The sequence below is a fragment of the Vidua macroura genome, chromosome 1 (genome assembly GCF_024509145.1).
Source record: "Vidua macroura isolate BioBank_ID:100142 chromosome 1, ASM2450914v1, whole genome shotgun sequence".
Lineage (NCBI taxonomy): Eukaryota > Metazoa > Chordata > Aves > Passeriformes > Viduidae > Vidua > Vidua macroura.
Genome location: NC_071571.1, coordinates 130,583,507 through 130,604,341, shown reverse-complemented (window position 1 = coordinate 130,604,341; position 20,835 = coordinate 130,583,507). Strand labels below are relative to the sequence as shown.

Below are 20,835 nucleotides of genomic sequence, written 5' to 3'. Positions count from 1 at the left end.
GCTCAGGACCAAAAATAGGCAGGGTTGACATAAAGTAGGGTCGTTAAAGGCATCATGAATTTAAGGCTTCCTGCATGGAATCATCTTATTAATTTGCATTGGAATTTCTATGCAATTTAAATTGTATTCAGTTTTCTTACATCCAGAGCCAACAAAGGCAGCAAATGCCTCGTATCTCCACAGTGATGAATTTCTTCTGTTCCTTCCTTCGTTTTCCCGGCTCTATTTTGCTTTCCTAGTAAGAATTACAACTAATGCTCTAGGTTTTTGTGTTTGGAACATAAATATTACTTTTCTGCTTGGACTACTGAATGGATTACATTTATGTAAATCAAAGTTATGTAACTTGATTTGGAAAGATTACTTTTCCCCTTTCCAAATATTTCATCAGCCACTCTGCAAGTAATCATTGCTGCATAACACATGAAAATTCTAAAAAATATGACTCATCCTTTGTGTGCCTCTTCCCAGGGTAATGTCATAAATTTTAAACAGTCCTGTTTAAATAATTTAGGACAGGAATATGTTGTGTTTCATGCTTGTGACAGTGGGCCTAAGTTTTATTGATTACTTGTATTTTAAGGACTCTTTACTACAATCCAGGAAAATCAAAGATGGCCATTAACAATCACAAACAGGACATTAAAAGTGTTTTTGCTTCCAGTATGTGCTAAAACAGATGTTAACATGAAGGATATGTAATCTTAATAAATCCCTTTCTGCCTGCTTGCTTTTTGTTACAGATCTAAGTCTTTGCATTTCAGAAACAGAGATTTTGTACAGTACAGAAACAGTTCTTTAATAGTTTTCTAAAAAAAATGACAGAAGTAATAAGAAATGCTTAAGAGAATGCCAAACCACATATTTTCAAAGTACCACATGTGGGTTTAGCTGAGTACCTTCCATTTACATTTAAACAAAAAACACAAAAGGATGAACACTTATATCTCTGCAAACTGCTTCCAAAAATGACTGCTTTTTGAGAAGGCTACAATTAGCCTGTGATTGTGAAAGTCTATTAAATATTTTTTAATAATGTGGGGTTTTTTTGTAATTTAAATATTTGGAATATTTTCATATCGCATTTAAACTATAATTTATTGCAATAACATTCAATATTTACAGAACCCAAGAATAAATTTTGCTTTCGGGTCTCACTTTCTGCATTTATTTTTTGAAGTAAAAACCCCTTTACTTGACAAATTAATCAAACCAACTTTCAGTGTGGATGACAACATTAAGAAGTATAGTAAACAGTTGATGTGGATGGCATTTGACTGGTTCCAGTGTTTTACCGAGCTGATCTGGCTCACTGCACCGAATGATGCCTGCAGCCTTTCAGAATTCCCAATGATGCTGCTTTTTCCTTTGATAATAGGACTTGCACATCTATTTCTGTAGACCTGACAGAAGCTTTCAGCTTAGTTCATTAAATTTTTACGGTGAAAGCTGGAGTCGGTTGGATTTTTAGACAGCTGAGCGGTTTAGGAAGAATAGTTTTCTGCCATGGAGCTGTAATTTTGAAAGTATGTGCTCTCCATCCTCCCTCCTCTACAGCTGATACCCTTAAGAGGTAAATGTTTCATTAAATGGCGATGAGAGGATTGTTCCTACATGTTTGAATTAAGTACATACACCAGCTCTGTTATTGAATAAAGAAGGCTCCTATTTGAACATAAAGGTTACTACTCAAGTGTTCAAAAACGCGCAAATAACACAACCTGAACCCAGTTTCCACATTCTGTTGGGTATCATCATTAGGTACATGATTAAGGATTGTATTTCTGTAGGCTTCCTTGCCAGTTCACAGAATGGACTGTGTTAACTCAGTGAGTCACTATTCAGTACTTTCTTTGCACCTCTTTGTTCAGTTAGAGAGCTACACCTTGTTCTCAGCACATTTTTCAAACTATTTTGAATTAATTAGCTATTTTTTTCCTCTGGTGCTCATTGTGATAGTATCTGAGTACCTATGAGATGTAATTATGTTTCACAACATCCTTGTGAGACAAAAAGTTGGTGTAACCTCCACTTTCTAGCAGAAAAAGCACGAGTTGAGGCAGAGAGAATAACACTAAAAGGCCCTACTTTTATGGATGGTGCAGACTGAATCATGGAGGACTGCTTTGTCTCAGTGCTTTAGGATACTGTACAGTTTAATCTTTCCCAACCACAACTTCCAGTTACACCCATGAGTGTTCACTATTAATATAAATGAGACTGAATCACAAGTCAGGAGCTCAGACAAATGTTTATTGCTGAAAGTTGGGGTTAAATTACTTTCTTTACATCACAGAGAAACTCCAGAAGATGTGCAAGTAAAGTCCAGTTCTTTAAGGCATTATTCAGCTTATCTAACCACAAGATTGGACTATCTGTCCTTGCAGCCTTGTCCATCCCACACCTTTTGCAATTTACAATAAAGCAGTGCAGGGATGGCAGAAGCAACAGCAGCCTTTTCTCCTACAACTTTTCCTGGCTTTCCAGCGGTTCAGCTCTCTGCACTGAATGAACAAGAGGTCCCACAGCAGTGTAGTGCAGCATGCTTTCTCTAAGGACTTTATCATGGATGACAGTAGGGCCAATCAGGTCACTGGAACACCTTATTTTTGACATCTTCAAACTTTGCTTGACTTCACAACCTTAGAACTATTCACTCAATGAAGATGGGTCATAGGGGTAGTGGGCAGGTTGGTAGTTTTTTATCACAAGGTTGTTAATCTTTTGGGTTTTGGAGCAAATGAACATTTCTAAACAGATTATTCCATATAATTTGATATTTTCATCTATGTAAGACAGGGTTGAAAACCTTAGCTTTCCCCTTTAAAGTAATAAATCAAATTACAGCATTAAGATGTCACTGAATTCAGTGTACAACATTAATATCAAGGCATGCAGTGGTTTGTCCAGTGAGTTCTGCCCAAGTTTGATGACAGCAAAGAAATTGAAAGACCGAAAATTTTTCTTGTTGAAGAGCAGAAGGTACTAAGGGGACTTTAGGGAAAGTGATACGATGATTCAAGCTCTAGCTCCTGCTTTGTCTATGTGGACTTGTCCACTAGAAGATATTTGTCTGATTCTGGGTCTTCTGCTGGTCCTAAACTCAGAATTGATTTGGGTTTGTCTTGCAGGGTTTACCAGGACGTTGTGTTTATGTTGAGTGCCCTTCATGTCTTTGTGCAGTCAGTGCCCTTCTGTGCTCAACTGCTTGTCATTTTTTATGTGGCAATACCATGTTTTCTTTAGTTGGTTTCTTCTGTTGTCATTTTCCACTTCTATTTTCTCTGTCATTGCCTAATCAGCTCCTGTTCTCATTTTTTCCTCCCAAGTTGTCCTATGATTTCCCTCAGTGTTTTCCAGCTGTACATTTTCATAGTGAATCTTGCATTTTGAGGGTCAGAGGTGAGAGGCAGTAAGTTTTTTTTTTTGCACCACCTCCTACTCAGAAAATTCCAACTCTCTTTCTGGTCCTTGACTCTTACACTGGACCCCAATCCCAATCTGCCTGAGTGGTTCTCCCCAACCATCCTCCTAACATATCCTGTTGTCTTCTTACTCTTTTACTCCCTGTCTGGTTTCTAGCCTTTCCCTGCATGCTCTGCTTCCATCTCAGGCTTCAAGACTTATACCCAGTTGCCAGTTTTCCACTGGTTCAACATCAGCCTTCCTTTCCAGCAATAGTCTTTCTTGTCAGGCTTCATCTCCAAAATTGCTTTTCCTTGCAGCTGGTCTGTGTCCCTTCTGCCATCCTTACCTGTTTAGTGTCAGGAGAGAGGAACATGGTCTGAAGGAGGGGGCTGTGGAAAAATTCCCTGCTGTAATTGTGGAAGAAACTCAACTTTGGTCTGAGCAGTGAAAGCTGTGACTACAGAGAAACCTGTTCTTGGCCTCAGTTAGATCATGTACAGTGTGTAATCCTCAAGAAATTAAGCTGTAGATACTGTATAAAATGCATTTATTTCTAAGAGCTTTTAGCATTCAGGAATGGAAAAAGTTTTAGCTTAGCAAAAAAAAAAAAGTTATCTCCTCTGCAGATTTTTAGATTCTTTGCCACAGTATTGAGTTAGTAGAGCTTCTACAAGAAATAAGAGTTCATTGTGGCTGAGACTGGATTAATCTGTGATTTTTTTTTATAAACAGTGATTTTTCTTTCACTGCCAGTTTTTATGAACATTGTGCATATGTGTGAATATGTGTGCTTAAACTGAGGCAGGTAGCATAGAAGATGTACTATGGACTCATGAAGGCCTGGCAAAGTTATTTGCTTTGTAAAATAATATCTACTGAAAGAAATCCTCATAGTATTGCATGGTCAGGAATCTAGAGGCTAGTTTGATTGGCATTTCAGATTATTAAGAGACTTTGAAACAGAAGTTTAAAAATATTATTTTTTTTTATCATTTGCATTTTTCTTTAAAAATAATTTTGCATTTAGAACAATGATGTATTTTCCAAAGAAAATATTCCTGCTTGAAATATCAGTCTTTAGGTGAGTTTGTTATCTATGCTCATACATGCAAATACATTTTGTCTTGGAAAGAGAGGTCCAAAGCACTGGGTTGTAATCAAATGACTCTGAAATGTAATCCCAACTGTCATTGATTCCTGTAGGTTTAGGGCAAGCCAGCTTGACTCTTGCTGTTTGCACTCCTCCTGAGGTCTCACAGAAGTGCCACGGGAAGAGTTATTACATTGTTTTTCCCATCTTGGAGGCACACTGATATACATTTACATGTTAGCATAGTATTAAGTTTATTATTAGACTGAAATAGCTTTGCAAGTGAAAGATAATGCTATCTGACTCATATTTCTTTAAATATTCCTGGGATATCTGAGGAGTGTGTGACATATAGATCTTCCATAGGCAACTAGACATTAAACTGCTATTTAAATGTCTGTTCTCAAAATGTTACAAATTAATTAAGGAACTTTTCGGTTACTTCCTCTGCTCAGAAGAAAGAGATGGTGCAGGCTCCATGGAGCAGACTGACGCCACCTGAGCAGAGTCACTGCAGAGGCTACAGCAGAGCACTGGCATTGAGTTTAGGCTGTGATTCATTCAAAGTCCCAGTCTCCTTTTACTGCAGTTCAGATTTTTTAATTTGCCTCCCTCTATTTCTTAATTCCTTAGTGCTATAGAGTGCAACTTTAATCAAAGTTGTCCTCTCTAAGCTGTATTTTTGCATTGTAACAGTACTTTTTATTGAGAAGAGCAGATAAGGGGAAAACTCACCTGGCATTTTATACATGCTTACATTGTGGAAGTTCAGGTGTGAAGGTGATGGGTATCACAGGACCCATGGTTTAAAAATCACCCCAACCTAACAGCAGCTGCTACAAAAACATGGGCAGCCTCCCAGTCTCCTTGGTTCAAACTGCACATACCCCTTCCCTATATTGGCTGTAGTTGGTGATGGGATTTATTGAACTGGCTTTCCTGCAGCTGGTGGATGAGAAGCAGAACTGGAGAGGGAAGGAAAGGTGAGCTCATGGGCTTTGGCAGCAGCCTGCAGTTGGATGGGGTTAAGCCATCCATTAAACCACACCCAGGCCAAGGTGCCAGTGCCCGGCTCACTGGAGCATGCCCCTCTCCTCACGGCAACGCGAGCGCAGCCCACAGTGCCCTGAAAATGAGCGCTGGAGTTACCTCGGGTAGTCTTTCATAATGCTGCTGCTTTCTTGCTGCATTGGGAGTAACCTAATGCACTTAATCGATGCATTTTCTCTAAATCCTGCTCATCAGAAACTGGTTAAACCGGTTTGCCATTGGAATGCTCCCGTCCCCTCTCCTGGATCCCGTCCCGATTTCTGTAAATCATCACCTTCCTGAGGCTGCTGAAACTTTTCCTCATATCAACGAGGCTATGGGTTTATATCTTGAAACTTAAGCCCTTGTTTTCTCAACCATAGAGAGAAAGCTTTATTTGAGGAAGCTTTTCAAAGCCTTGTTAGCCGTGTCTTTAAAGTTCCCAAGCCCTTCCTTTGGGAGGAGAGCCATGCCTCTTGCTACTGTTCATGGTTAAGCAAACCTCACTGCCAGGCTGGGCTTTTGGCTGCTTGGGAGAAAAGTGAGTGGGCATGATTTCCTGATGTTTCTCATACCACAGGGTATGCATGGTTGCTGTTACTTATTATTTTCACTCCAAACTGATTAACAGCAGAGCTCAGAAGGTACAATTGCAGTTTGTCTTCCTGGGTCTCAGCAAATCCAGCTCTATTTCAGATACTGTCTATGGTCTCTGAGCAGCAAGGGGTTTCTGTTGAATACACTGCTCACTGTACCCCTATATCAAACACTGAACTTAGTTCCTGTGTATAACATACCATTCTCATTTCAATTCCTGAAAAGCTCATGACACTGATCTGAATATTCTGCTATTGTACTGGAATAATCTTTAAAGTTAAATAGATGTGAAGCTGAATACAAACAAAACTGATAAGATAAAAAGAAGGTTGAATTCAAGTACCTAATCAGCATTGTTGGTGAACAGGTTTAGGTTTTCTGTGCAAGGAAATTATGTGAAAGATAATTTTGTTATAGAGGATGTAATTATTTTTACATAAAAATGTTTAATTAAAAAAAACCCACCTTACATTTTTATCTAAAAATATACTGTAGTTATTGGTAAAAGGAAGATAATTTATGTAGCATAGAAACAAATTGTTATTGAATATTTCTGTAAACAGAAGTTATGGTAATTCAGAAGACAAATTGAGGAAAGAAATCTGAACATTGCAGAGGCTATAATTTTTCATTTTCCCCATAGGAACATGGTAGTATCGCACGGAATATTGGTACCCAGTTTGCTTCTTACTGGGGACAGGTTGCTTTGGAAATCTTTTTCAGCAAAAGTCACTATAACAAAAGGCTATCAATTTCCAGCTTTGTTTCTAAATTATTTGTTTTCCAATTATTCTAAATGAAGCAGGGATAAGAAAAGTTTGAACACTTGTTATTGACTTGAAAGTTAAGCTACTGTTGATTTAGATAATACCATCCAGGATGCCCTGAGTAAAAGAGCAATGACCATAACACAGATCTCAGGGGTCACGAAACTCATGTGGGAGGTCAGTGAAGGAGACAAAGAGGTGGTCATTTGTTTATGCACGCCCATCCTTCAAGAAAGAAGAATAAAATTCTGCAGTGAAATCTCCAGTTCTTGCAGTAATAGTTTAAAATCTTAATATAAGGAAAGTAGTTTTTGATTAAACTAAGAGAATCAGTTTGAAAAACAAAAAGAAAACCATCTTGTATTTATCTGTTGAATCAATTTACAATTAGAAGCTGAATATAGAATAAAATGAATCTTTTGCAAGGTACAGGTTTCCTCTCTTCCCCCCTTTCTCTTTCACTTCTCTAAACCTTACCACTTGTGATTGCTGAAAATCCAATAGAGCCTTTTAACTCTTCTACAGAGCTGCTTTTTTTGTTACTGTCTGGTTCATTTACCAAGATTCATCTAAAAAGAACTCCCTACATTTAAAAAAGGGTTACTCTGTTCCATATTCTTATCCTTCTGTGAAGTGCCAGTGTTCAGTGGCTGCTCTGTTATTCCTTCGAGATGGGGACACATCTGCTGCATGAAACTACAGATGTTGGCTAATGCACTGAAGAAACATCTACAGATGGAAAATCCTCTCTGCTTTAGGCACTGCGTCAGTCAGCATGTAGCTCTTTACAGACAATACAACTTTTGGAGTGTTTTGGAAAGGAAATTCAACTAGATAAATACAGCATTTTTCATTTAGATAATACCTTTTCAGTAAACATTAGTCTGAAAAAATTGCACTCATTTTAGGCATGTAACTTAGGAGTATTCCGAAGTTTTAAGAATATGTAGACTTGATGGAGAAGTGGTAAAGCTGCTTCTTTGTTGGACTATTACTGTGAGCAAGAATTTCCTCTTGCTGCTTCTCCTTTAAATACCAGCACACTTGCAAATTTTGGAAAAGTTAGTCTGTGGCATAAGTGCTTCTCTGTAACAGATTTGTATAGTGTTGAATACCAGATGGAATCAAAGGAGCGAACCTATTTAAGCTTTTAACCAGCATGCAAGAGTATTTTAATGAAAATTAGTCTGATTCTCCTTTTGAAGCTGTGCATGTGCTGAAAAGGAATGCTACAGATATTCCTTTAGGTAATGCTGGCAACTTCTCTACCATTACTTGTCTCAGATTGCTAACTCTTGAAAGCATGTGTTTATTCTTAATTGATATTATAATCAACTGCTGTCTGTTCTAATTTCTTAACCTTATTAACCTAAATATAGCATATTAATATTTACATCCATGACACTTATAACTGGGTAACTGCTGACAGATCTTAATCAATCTAAGCCTAGTAACAGTGTTTGAGTTGGTGCATACTCAAGAGATGGTCTGTTTCAAGGTTTGCACAATTAGTTATTTTTGAAGGATGCAAAGAAAGAAGTTAAAATTATATTTTGTATTATTACAGTTATGGTTATTCTGCTACTTAATACAGATGACTTCAGCTCCAGATGTGATTCCTGGACTCCTTTGTTCCCTTTTCTGAGTTCTGTGTTCCCGTCCTTGCTTCCAGAACATTGCCCAGCACCATCTCATGAGGACCCTGTTTTCATATTCTCCTGTGGTCATTTCCCTTTTGCTTTTGTTTCAGCCTTTGCTTTTATTCTTTTCCCATTCTTATCGTCTTGTATATATGTCAAATTAGGTCACTTACTAATGCAACAAGTAATCTGATTTCCCTGAAAGTACATACTTTCTGAAACAATGTAATGTTGTTTTGTTTTTAAGTTTTTTTTCAGGATTAGTCCTTATGTGGTGTTCTGTCTCAATCCAAATTTACCATAAGAATAGGAAATATAAATATACCACTTTGTTTATATAAGACAAAATGTATAGATTTTCCTTGATTTTTTGGAAATGCAAAAGACTGTACACTTTATCAGGAGAAGCTGAGATATTCATTGTTATTTTATTTCCCTTTTAGATGCACTGTATTTGCCAACATCAGGGACTGCAAAGGAAGAAGCAGCTCAGGAAGCACCTGACTGCCTTGTGAAATATTTCAATGTCGTGTGGTGTAAGGCATCAAAGAAAAAACACAAGAAGTGGGAAGGCGATGCTATTCTTATTACAAAAGGAAAGTCAGTAATATTGAAAGATATGGAAGGCAAAGACATTGGCAGAGGTACTGTAGAATTGCATACTTGCTCAAAGGAACACCTTGCAGAAAATCACTGTGCTTTGAATTAACAGAGACCCAGCTCTTTAGTTATTTTAGTTCTTCATACTGGTGTTGACCGCAGGATGAAAAAAACAGTGGTGATTTTGGGTTTGCTTTTGGTTTGTCTTTTTTCTCAGGGTGGGGGGAAGACTGCAAGACAGCTTTATATTTATTACATATAAGGCAGATGCATGGGGGAGGCTGGAGCAGGCTGAATAACATAATTCACAGAAACACCAAATGCTAGTCCAAAGAGAGAATCTGGAAACCAATGGCTGTACTAATTCAGCAGAAATGCTAAATGAGAGATGAGTAGTTGATTTTGGTTGCTCACATAATGCAGAAGTGAAGGAGTTAAAATTTCGGGAAAAGATACAGGTAAGTTGCTTGTAGATATTCCAGTCAGCAGCAGGGCAATCAGGAACCTCAGAGGTTGGATCTTTACTTTTCAGCCAGTCAAACAGCTAAAAATATTACCTTTGTTGGAAAGACAGGCAAACAGCAACATTTTCCAGCCCAGTCAAAGTCAACTGTGTAGCAATTTTTAGTCTTGTAGTTTTAGCAGCAGCTGCTGCTGTAAGACATAGTTTGGGTTGATATCAGAGTTAAAAATAAGACTTGCAAACCATAGGCTGCCATCAACTTTAAGCAGTAATTTTTTACTGAAAGCAAAGCAAGAATTAACTTTGCTAATGGAGCCAAAGATATTCTGTAAGGGAGTAGGATTGGACAATGTTTCTGCAAAGCATAATTTGATTTATTTTAGGTCAGATATGGCTTCTCTGCTCTTTTATTACAATCATGACATTGTGATCTCATGACATTGTGAGCCTTGTTAGGACCAGGCAGTTATGATTTGCAAATCAGTCTGTGACTTAGAAGTTAATTTGAATTTATTTATAGCAAAGCAATATATGTACAGACTTGCTTATTTTTGAAGAAGGCAGAGTGAAAGAGAGTAATGCCTGGAATGCATCAGCCACCACCCTGTTGTTCTTGTGTTTTTTCAAGTCCTGTCTTCTTGAATTAGCAGCAAACACAATAGAAAAATGAACATTGTGATTTTACCTTAAAACTTAACCTTAAAAAACCTTAAAAGTTTTGTTTGATGGTGTCAGAGAGCACAATACCAATGTCATTAGTGCTAACTTGCCTATTCAGAGTTGCTTTCAATTCATATTGATTCTAAGAAAATAATAAATTGACCAATTTAAGCAGTGTGAGTCTTAAACTTCTGCAATTATTTAACTCACTGAATGAGAAGGAAAGGTCCAGCAGTGGTTCTTGCCTCCAAAATTGTATATAATACTGGGAAGTTTATAGTGAACATGTATGAGCTCTTGGGATTATTATTTTTAAATGGGAAGAAAAAGGCAAAGGAAGAATTTTTCTTTTTTTCCTTAGGCTTACCAGGGCAGGATCAAGGATGGCACAAGGGAGCCTAAAATCAGCACAGCTTATAGCTCATTTTTGAGGCAGCAGAACATCTTACTGTTCTCCTCTGCAATGTCCTAATTCCTTAATAATGCATTGCAAAGAATTTAGGACGTGCTCTCTTGTAAATTGCTGTATGCTACAGAAAAGGTTATTTCTGGCAGCTGCCTAAACAGTTGAGCTTGTAGTTTTGCTTTTTGCCTTCTCAGTTTCCATTTACCCTTAAAGCCCATCCTGTTGTAGAATTAGACTCTTCTGACCCGAACCTGCACAGGGATACACCTGTGTTCAGTATGTTCAGTGTGAAGCTATGTAGAGGTAATAACAGGAAACAAAAATGCAGAGCAATGGAGATCATAAATGCCCTCCCTAAGCATCCTATTTAGGAAGACACATGTATTCTTTTGTGTTCAGGCATCTTCAGCTCTTTCCTGAAAGCAAGTGTTCCTTCAAGAGCCAAACAAGGTTCACTGTGTGCTTTCTGAATACTTTCAGAGGAGAGGAAGAAAAGTATCTCCTTTTCCCTCTTGGCCAGACTGTTTTTCAGCACTTGCTTACACTCTTAGACTGTGAAACACCTCAGTAATTTTTTCCTCCTAAAGGAATTCAAATGCAGACCTTCACCTTCCAATCTTTCACATTCCTAGAAGCAGGACTTGAGCTTTGCAAACAGCTTCCAGGAGTCTTTATACTTTATGTATGGTGTTTGTTGGATAAATGTGCCTTGGGAGGCCTTGCTTCTTTCTTCATAGCGGAGTGATTTAACTGCTGGTCTACACAGTCATGCCTTTTTTTTTGGTCTGTTTTTTTTTGGGGTGGGGGGGGATTGGTGTTTTGTTTGGTTTTTTGTGTGGGTTTTTTTTTGAGGGCATGAAAGAAAGGGAAAAGGACCTAGGATGGTTATTAAGGCATGCTGCTGGATTTTACCATATGGGGCTACTTTTTAAAATCTCTCTCGAACAGTTGCTTCACATTCAGTAGACTTGGTTGGTGATGAGGATGACTGAGTCTTTGCTCATATACTCTGCTACCTAATTCTGATTATAAGAACTCACATGAGACTCTGTTAAGGAGGGGAAGGCTTTGTGTGTAACAATTAAATGTTTCAGAATGAGTTACTCTTTCACAGTATTTCCTTCCTGCAGATGAGTACTGGTGTTAAGGAAGTAGTACTTGCTGTGTTGTCCTAATGATTTCATTTTTATGTTCTTTTAGGTACTGGATATAAAGCTAAAGAGCTAGACAGCCTTGATGAAGGTCAAACACTGATGGTTGGCGGAAAAGAAATTGAAGTGATGGGTGTAATTTCAGCAGATGATTTCAGCAGTGGCAGGTGTTTTCAGGCTGGAATAGGGACTCATGACACAGATGCAACTGCATTATCTCAAACTAATACAAAACCATTCTGTAAACCATTCAAAAATGTCTGTCAACCTAGTCGTAAAGAGAATACACTCAGAGATTCTCAAAGCCGCAAACCTCGCCATGATCCAAATGCTACAAGTAAGATTGAAATTTTTAAGTTTCTTTAAACATCCTCTGACTCTCAAAAAATATTGAATGTGTAACCAAAATTTTCATGTTCCTCAATGTATTACTGAAGTATTTTTGACATACAGTACTAGTATCTAACCATGCTAAGATTTGGTCATGTGTGTTTCTAACAAGTACAATACTCTGCACTGCATAAAGTTTTTCATAGTTGTTACAAATGGCTATGGAAACACATTAGAGTACTTTCTAAGAGTTTTGCCAAGGAAAATGAGTTTACTGATCATTGAAACAATCTGACATATACTAGAACTTCTAGATGAGTTCGAGCTTCCCACTGGGGTCAGTGAAATACAGCCATAACGTGTCAGCACAGTAATTGCAATGGAGGATCAGTAATAGAAAAGTTGTGCCACTTTGAGAGAATTGCTCCTGTCAATGCCTGATCCTTCACATCCAATGAGTGTAACTAAAACTCAACCAGATATGTTTTGGAATAAATGTTTAGTTTTATAGTGCTAGAAGTAGTATGTGCTGAAGAGCCATGAGAGTTCACATATTGTGTAGGAACAGGCTGGTTAAGCAGTTGTGTAAGTGGTGTTGATTATCTAAGCAGAACTAATCTTTTGTTTACAAACCATATAGGAGCTATATTTTGCTGGTAGCTCTATCTTTCAGATGGAAGATAAAAATGAACCTTAAAAAAATATTGCTAAACAGAGCAATGCTTATTTAAAAAAACACAACTTTTTTTCTACATTCTTACTATAATACCTCCATCTGAGTTCTTACATCATATCCTGATAGTATGGGACTTTTTGAAGCTGTTACCTGGCTGCTATGTAAATAAATGCTGAAATCTTTGTCAAGTGATAATTATAAAAGAGCATCCTTATTAACATCAGCTTCTGTTCTTAATTTAACTTGATTATATTTTGTCTAAGGATGTTCCTTCCTGAGATTGCAAGATGATGCTGCATTAGCATTCTAACTGAAAATCTGACCAAAAAAAGCCAATATATTCAGCACATAAATTAACAACTTTGGTAGTTGTTAAATTGCTTCATTTGTTAAAAAGTTACTTTTTATTCTAGTTGTCTTCTGTGACTTCTGGTGACCTTATATCATATTTTGGGAGCTATCAACACATCAATAGGTTGGACTCTCTCAGTCTTTAGGTTGGCTTAGGAATCACATTATTTAATGCCTGATTGCATAACCTCTTGCAGATGTTACTGAGATACTTTACAAGACCAGGACCTTGATATTGGAACAGTCAGAGGTTTTCACTTCATCATGATGTCTATGATTATAGTTGATTAAAATGTAGCTTCTACAGAACAGATAGCCAGCAGAACAGAGCACAGTGACAAAGATGTAAAGCTACCTCTTCCACATACAATTCCTAAGCTTTTAGTCCAGTGTTTATCCAAACCTTGTTTCTTCCTCATTTTCATCCAAATTTTTGTCAGAAAAGTTATCTTTTTGTCACCACTAGCTCTTAAATATATACACATGCAATTTGATTTAATCCATCAGAACTCAACCCTTTGTCAGTAGGAAGCAAAATCTCCCTGACTGGTATAAACCTTCAACCAGCCTATTCCCATAAATAAATTACCAGTATAGGTCTACTCTAGTGACATAAAAATACCAGAAGCCATAAATTGCTTTCTCATTCTGTCCTCTGACAATACAATTTCCCAATGAAGGTGTGTAGCAGCAGCAGAAGCAACCCAAGTTTGGACATTGTGTAGTAAAATTACCATGTTTGTAAACAGATTATGGCAAGCAAAACTGTTATTCAGATGTTGCTCAACACTTCATTCTCTCTTTGCTGCTGTATGTCTTCAAAGTCGTCAGCTTCTTTTATTCATGCACTTTGGTAGTCTTTTTCAGCTCACACTCAATCCTTCCTTATTTTTCTTTAGCAAATCAGTGGCTTTTATCTTTGTTTCTTGGAGAGAGAAGTTTTTCTGGGCTACTGCAAGAATATCCCCTTGAAATGTAGTATTTAGATTTTATGTAGGTCATTGTTTATCGATTTTTCTTTGACTTTCAATTCAGAAGTATTTTGGAGCTTCTTCTGATTTAACTCTATGAATTCAAAGTCATCAAGCAATTTTTATTAGGTAGGCAGTTTCTCCTCGTCTGGAAAAAACCCTCATATTTCTCAGTTTATCACCTTTACCTTTGAGAAAAATACAGACTATTTGGAAAACCTCTTTAAGAGAATGTTTTTATGTAGAAGGCAATCTAGGTACTTATAAACACATTTTCAGTCTGAGAATGGTCAATATATTAAACAGTATTTTTAACAGTAATTAGATCATTGACTTTAATAGGTTTTGCTAACAGAGTAAAAGTAATGCTTTTGTGTAATACTTGATTATGCTTTGAACTTGAAGATTCTCTGGTTATGCCACGACCAAATGCAAGTCATCAGTGGATGTTCAATAAGGCTGGTTTTCCTGTGGTGGATGTAGTTGTAGATCCTTACATTGCAAATAATCTCCGCCCACATCAGAAAGAAGGAATTATATTTCTATATGAATGTGTAATGGGAATGAGGTAAGGTAATAATTATCCTTTTGGCTTTTAATACCTATAATATTTTCCTGCCCATGTTTGAAATGTGACATCTTCGGAAGTGTTGAGCAATTGTTCAGTTAATTAATATTAGTAATTTTCTCCTAAAAGTGGCTGCATAAGTTTTTTCTGACCTAAATGTAGCATCACACATGCCATCATTTTGCCAGATGTCCTGAGAAGATAATGCACCAAAAGGCCTGTCATTTCTACATACCAAATTTTGTAAACACAGATATAATCAAAGCCATGCTGAAAAACACTGCTTTCTGGGATTCATATTTCATATAATTCAAAATTATTAATGTAATTTATAATTCTGGCATTTAGAATAAAAAAGATGTTATTTCAACCTGTTAAAAAAATACAGAATTGTTTTCAAAAGTGTTTTCCTAAGTCATAGATTCCTTAAGGTATTGGATAATTCTAGTTCTAAAGGCAGATTTAAACTTTAGTTTTAGAGGACTAATGAGTTACTGTAGAAAATGAGAATTTTCATTCCAAGATCTTCTAGTTAACTGCATAAAAACCTACAGGAGACATAATAAGTATAAATAGGTTCTTTATACTTCAGAAAACAAGCACAGAAGCAAATCCCTAAAGCAGTTGTGGGTAGTTCTAGATATGTCTGTTAGAATGATCCCAGCGCCTCATTACCTCTTACAGAGTTAGTGGCAGGTTTGGAGCTATTCTGGCTGATGAGATGGGCTTAGGAAAAACCCTGCAGTGCATCGCACTTGTCTGGACTCTTCTGCGTCAAGGGCCCTATGGATGCAAACCTGTACTAAAGCGAGCACTGGTAGTCACCCCTGGGAGTCTGGTGAAAAACTGGAAAAAAGAATTTCAGAAATGGCTGGGAAGTGAAAGGATCAAAGTCTTTGCAGTTGATCAGGTAAGATTTATTTCCAAAAGGGGAATAGGTCATTATTGGCTCAGACTATAGGAATTATGGTGTTTTTTCCTCTTCCTTTTTTTTTTTTTTTTCAACTGGAGACCAAGCCTAGTAATTCTCTGTTAATATTTATTTGTAATACTTTATTTCTTCTTCAGATAATTGTCCATATGGGTATTTTGCTGTCAGTTACCAGGTCATAACGTCATAACCCAAGCTCACATGGATCATATGTCCCTCTCACATTTTTTCTGGTTTCACCTTTGACATTGTAAAAGGTGACATGCTCCTACCTGTGCCTCTTCAGTTTAAGGAGTTTTCTGTTATGTATCAAGGTGCACACCTTCCCTGCTTTACATACCAAAGCATCTAGCTTGTGCTCTGTTTCTCTGGTAGTTGCTTTTGTTCTGTACTGAAAACTTCTCATTTGCTTTGGCTGCCTATTTTGGGGTACTTCAGAAAGTTATTCCCTTTACTGTCACAGTTAAGAGTTAGATCTCTGTTGGGATGATTTAAAGTCTCAAGAGTTACCAAGCCTCGAGTCTCAGTTTTAGGTAATGAGACTATCTTCTGTCTCTAGAAGAATGCAGACAAGTACAAATCTCATTAAGAAGCAGGATGATGCTGATCCCTGTCCCCTCCTGTAGTGAAGCTGTTCCTGCTGGCATTAACATCCACAAGTTCCAGGGAAGTGGAGACCTTGTAGTACTTCCATTGGTTCTTGCAACAAAGATAAAGATACTTATCTTCCAAAATTATTTTTAATATAATAATTTCATACAGGTAGACTGATGAAACAAATAGTACTTCATTCTAAAGGTTATCCAATTCTTACACCAACCAGATTTGCCTTTAGTTTCTTGCATTATCCCTATTGGAAAAATTAATATTTCAGATGAAATGGAAATTTTCTGTGGACATTTACTTCTTGGTAGACTGTACAAAATTTTGTAACAATATTTCATTAAATTTGACTCATTATTGCCAAACTCTTGAAACTGTTGATCTTCCACTGAAGACAATGCATACGTAATAGGTGCATTTTGCATCATTTGCTTTCTTAGTAACTTGTTTCAGGTTGTGGAAATGAAGCAAACTGACTTGTCAGGAGCTGTAGTATAATATAGGTTGGGATGGGAGGTATGAAATTTCCTAAAAGAAATGGATACAAGGCAAAATATAATATGGCAACATTTTAACCTAAAGGGTTAGTTAGAGATAATTAAACGTTTTCTTGCAGTTTTTATGAATAATGTTGGGAGGAGAAAGCCTGAATTTGATGACAGTTACTATGCCCCAAAATTACAGTAGCTTTCATTTTCTTTAAATTTAAGTAACTTTAAAACTGTTACTCATCTTATTGGACCTATTTGACTGAGGACACTCAGCAGCTTTAACAGCTGTGTTCTCAAATACCACAGAATACACTGTCATGCAAAAAGAAGACACAATATGACTTGCCTGGGGTATAATGAGGTATTTCAAAATAATTTACTGTCTATCTTCTCTGGAAAAACAGCAATTACCATACTGTTATTTCTCCAGTACAACTTAAAAGAAAGAGCTTGTCTCAAGCATTTTCCTCTGTTCTTGTCTATAAGGAATACCTTCAAAGAACTGGTAGACTTTTAGACTTTTTAAAATGTTTTCCTCACTTTCACATTGAAATGCCACAAACCAATCCTAGCCCTTCAGACTTTTAAAAACACCAGGATATTATCTGCTTTTAAAATGTGATTACAGTTTAATTATGTTAATATGCAAATGCCATGTAGAGAACATTACTTTTAAAATGCAGGCATCCCCACTAAGGTTGCTTTTAGGTCTTGTTAATTCCTATTATAAGCATTTGTGATGTGTTTGAGAGACTAATTCCTTTATCTGTCTGCAGAGTATTATTTCTTACTGGAGTTGTTTTGATTTGGTTTTTAAATCAAAATATCTGGAAAAATAATTAATTACAGGTCTACATTGCTTTATGATTCAGCATTTTTGAATTTACACTTTACCAGCTACTTTGGATTTGAACTAGTGCAAAGAAAGGTCTGTTCAAAGAGGAAGTCTGGGACATTTTGGACCTCTAATACTGATTGATAATTGCTCCATATGTGGCTCCAGGCAACTCACTTAAATCTGTCAAGTCACTTTGGATAATTGTTAAAATGGAGGTTGTAATATAGACATATCTTGCAGGCAGTTAAGAGTATTAATTAATTACTTGAAATTAGTTTGTCAATTTATTTTAATTTTTCATCTCTCATCCACTGCTCTTGTTACATACAGTAGGAAATACATTATATTTGACTGCAGGAGACTTGTAAGGGACTCTCCTGTTTTGTTTTTTTTTTTTTTTTTTTAAGGAATACAAATTCTCCTGCACACTTTATATTTTTCTAGGGGAGGGATGTTGGTGGCTGTTCCCCAGTGCCTCAGCACTTTCCCTATCTCAGCTCACAGCCTGAAAGTGTACGAAAAGGAAATGGTTTCTGAACCCTGGGCATCTTCTGATGCTTGACCATGCCAGGAGAAGTTCAGAGAGGCATTACCTCTGTCTTCCAGGCTGCAATGTGGAGCCTGTATACTGGGCTGGGACAACATTGTGTCTCTGTTCCTGTGGTGGGAAATTTTCTGCTCCTGTTTTGAAAATGGCAGTAAAAATACAACAAGAAAACAGGCAGTTAGCTGCAGTCCTGGAAACAACAGGAAAGCTCAAGCCCAGTCCCAAACACCTGGAGAAATGGGTGCATGTCCTTGTTACCTGGTCCTTACTACTCCTTGCTTCCTCCGATGTGCTGGGCTTCATTGTGAGCAGCACGTGGGGGAGTGATCTGCTGCACGGTACTTTGTGAGATTAATGTGCTGGATTCATCCCATGGATTCATCTGAATCACCTGCTAGGAGGCTCTAAACGTTGTGATAATTAAGTTGTGCTGCTTTTACAATGTATTACACCATCTGGCTTCAGACTTAGTTGTCTGTGTTTGGTAACTGATCTTGTTTGGAAATAAAAATACCTTCTAAGGCACTGAATTGCTTTCACAATTAAAGAGGTTGCAGCTTGTCAGCTGCACCCATAGCCTGCTTAGTTAGTGAACACTGTTAGGACACAGGAAGAAGCATTCAGGAAATTAGCATCTGGAGCCAAGTAGAAAGGTAAGGGATATGCCCACAGTAGATTTTTCCAATTTTATGCATAATTGCAAGACAGGTAGACAATCCTAGTACATTTACATGTCTGCACAGAAATATAGCTGTTTCTAGGAAACCTTTTTGGAAGAAGCTCTCTGTCCCATTACAGTACCTATTTAGTGTGTGCATTTCCTTCAATAGACAGGAAAATTCTTGGTGTCTTTTGAAGGAAAAGGGCTTGAAGGATATATAAGAGGAGATGGTTGCAGTCATTTTCTCACCAGTAATACAGGGATTAGAAATCTACCAGTAGACAGACATGTTTCCTGGGGCTGGTTATGGACTCTTATTTTCTGAGTCCCAGGGTGACCTTACCTGTTGGCCAACCCATCAATGTTAAGGGTTAGTAACAAAGTTAATTAAAGAATAATCATGAAATATCCTGTTGAAAGGGACCTCAAGAATCCTGCAGTCCAGCCTTTCTTGGCAAAAGCACCATCTGGACAAGCATCCTGTCCAGCCAAATCTCCTCCGCCAATCCCCTGGGGAGATTATTCCAATGGTTGGTGGTTTTCATTGTGAAACATTTTCCTCATGTGCAATTGTAACTTCCTCAGGAGTAACCTTGTACCCATTATCCCTTGTCTTTTTAATGTGACTTCTTGTAAAAAGGGAGTCTCCATCTTCACTTTAAAAAGTAGAACATGGTGATAAGGTCTCTCCTAAGCCTTCTTTTCTCAAGGCTGAGCAAACCCAGTTCTCTCAGCCTTTTCCCCTCTTACAGGCTTCCCTGTCTGTGGCTCTTCTCTGGACCTTCTGCAGCCTGTCCACATCTTTTCTGCACAGCAGGGACCAAAACTGAGCACAGTATTCCAGTGTGGCCTGATGAGCACTGAGCAGAGTGGGACAATGACTTCTGGATCTCTGCTGGTGATGCCCTTATGATGCAGCCCAGCACCCCATTGGCTTTCTGTGCCAACACAGCACTGGTTGCTCGTGTTGATCTGATTGTCCACCTGGATCCCCAGATCCCTTTCCACAGAGATGCTCCCCAGCTGGGGAGATGCCAGCCCGTGCTGCACACCTGGGTTATGTTTTCCCAGGTTCAAGACCTGATGGTAGCCCTTGCTGGACTTCATCAGATTCTTGTTAGCCACTCTCCAGCCTGTCCAAATTTTCCTGCAGGGTGGCTCTCTCTTCCAAAGTGTCCACTTTCCCACTCAGTTTGGTATCACTGGGAAACTTCATCGTGGTACACTTAATCCCATCTTCCTGATCACTTTGTGAGGATATTAAACTGCGCTGGGCCTGACATCAATCCTGGGGGACCCCACTCGTGCCACGCTGCCCATTTGAAGAGGAGCCATTTACCAGCACCCTCTGGGTGCTGCCTCTCAGCCAGTTCCCACCACCACAAGGAGCACTCATCCACCCACAGCCCATCTGTTTCTCCAGAGGGAGGCTGTGGGAAACCGTAATGAAAGCCTGGAGAAATCCAGGAGGCAACGTCCACCACCCAGCCCACATCAACCAAGCAGCTTACTTTGTTACAGAGGGTGACCAGTTTTGTCAAGCTCAGTTTGTCCTTGGTGAGTTCGTGTTGGCTTTTCCCAATCCCTTGCTTCATCTGACATGTGATAGCTCCCATGAAGTTTCATTCAGTAACTTAAAAGTTCCTTCTTTAAACTCTACTTGTAGATGGAGGCATTATCCTTCCAGACCTCTGGGACATCCCCTGTTCTCCTTTGACTTCTCCAAAAGTTATGCTGAGTGGCCTTGCAATGATGTCACTCAGCTCTCTTAATACCCCTGGGCAATGCCAGGGCCCATTAATCCATAGAGGTCAAGCTCCTGTAAGAGCTCACCCCCACTCTTCCTTCACTGACACTGGTGGGTCTGTATTTGCATTAGCCTGGATTTTTGTTCCCAGGGCTGGGGACCCAGCAGTGCTGGTGAAGACAGAGGTGAAGAAGGTGCTGTGACTAATTCACCTCTCCTGTTTATTGGTGGGCCAATATTTTCCTTCTATTTCTGTTTCTTTTGTACATACCTGAAGAACTGTTCTTGTAGTTTTCAGCATTTCTGGCTA

General features: G+C 38.1%; 1 protein-coding gene across 2 annotated transcripts in view; it reads left to right on the top strand.

Moving 5' to 3' along the window:
- RAD54B (RAD54 homolog B) overlaps nucleotides 1–20,835 on the top strand; it is a 62,454-nt gene that overhangs the window by 29,857 nt on the left and 11,762 nt on the right. For both annotated transcript variants that reach the window (XM_053981553.1, XM_053981545.1), the window contains exons 4-7: nucleotides 8,975–9,175; nucleotides 11,861–12,148; nucleotides 14,545–14,707; nucleotides 15,392–15,617. In XM_053981553.1, the coding sequence (XP_053837528.1) occupies nucleotides 8,975–9,175; nucleotides 11,861–12,148; nucleotides 14,545–14,707; nucleotides 15,392–15,617 (878 nt within the window). The remainder of the gene's footprint in view (nucleotides 1–8,974; nucleotides 9,176–11,860; nucleotides 12,149–14,544; nucleotides 14,708–15,391; nucleotides 15,618–20,835) is intronic.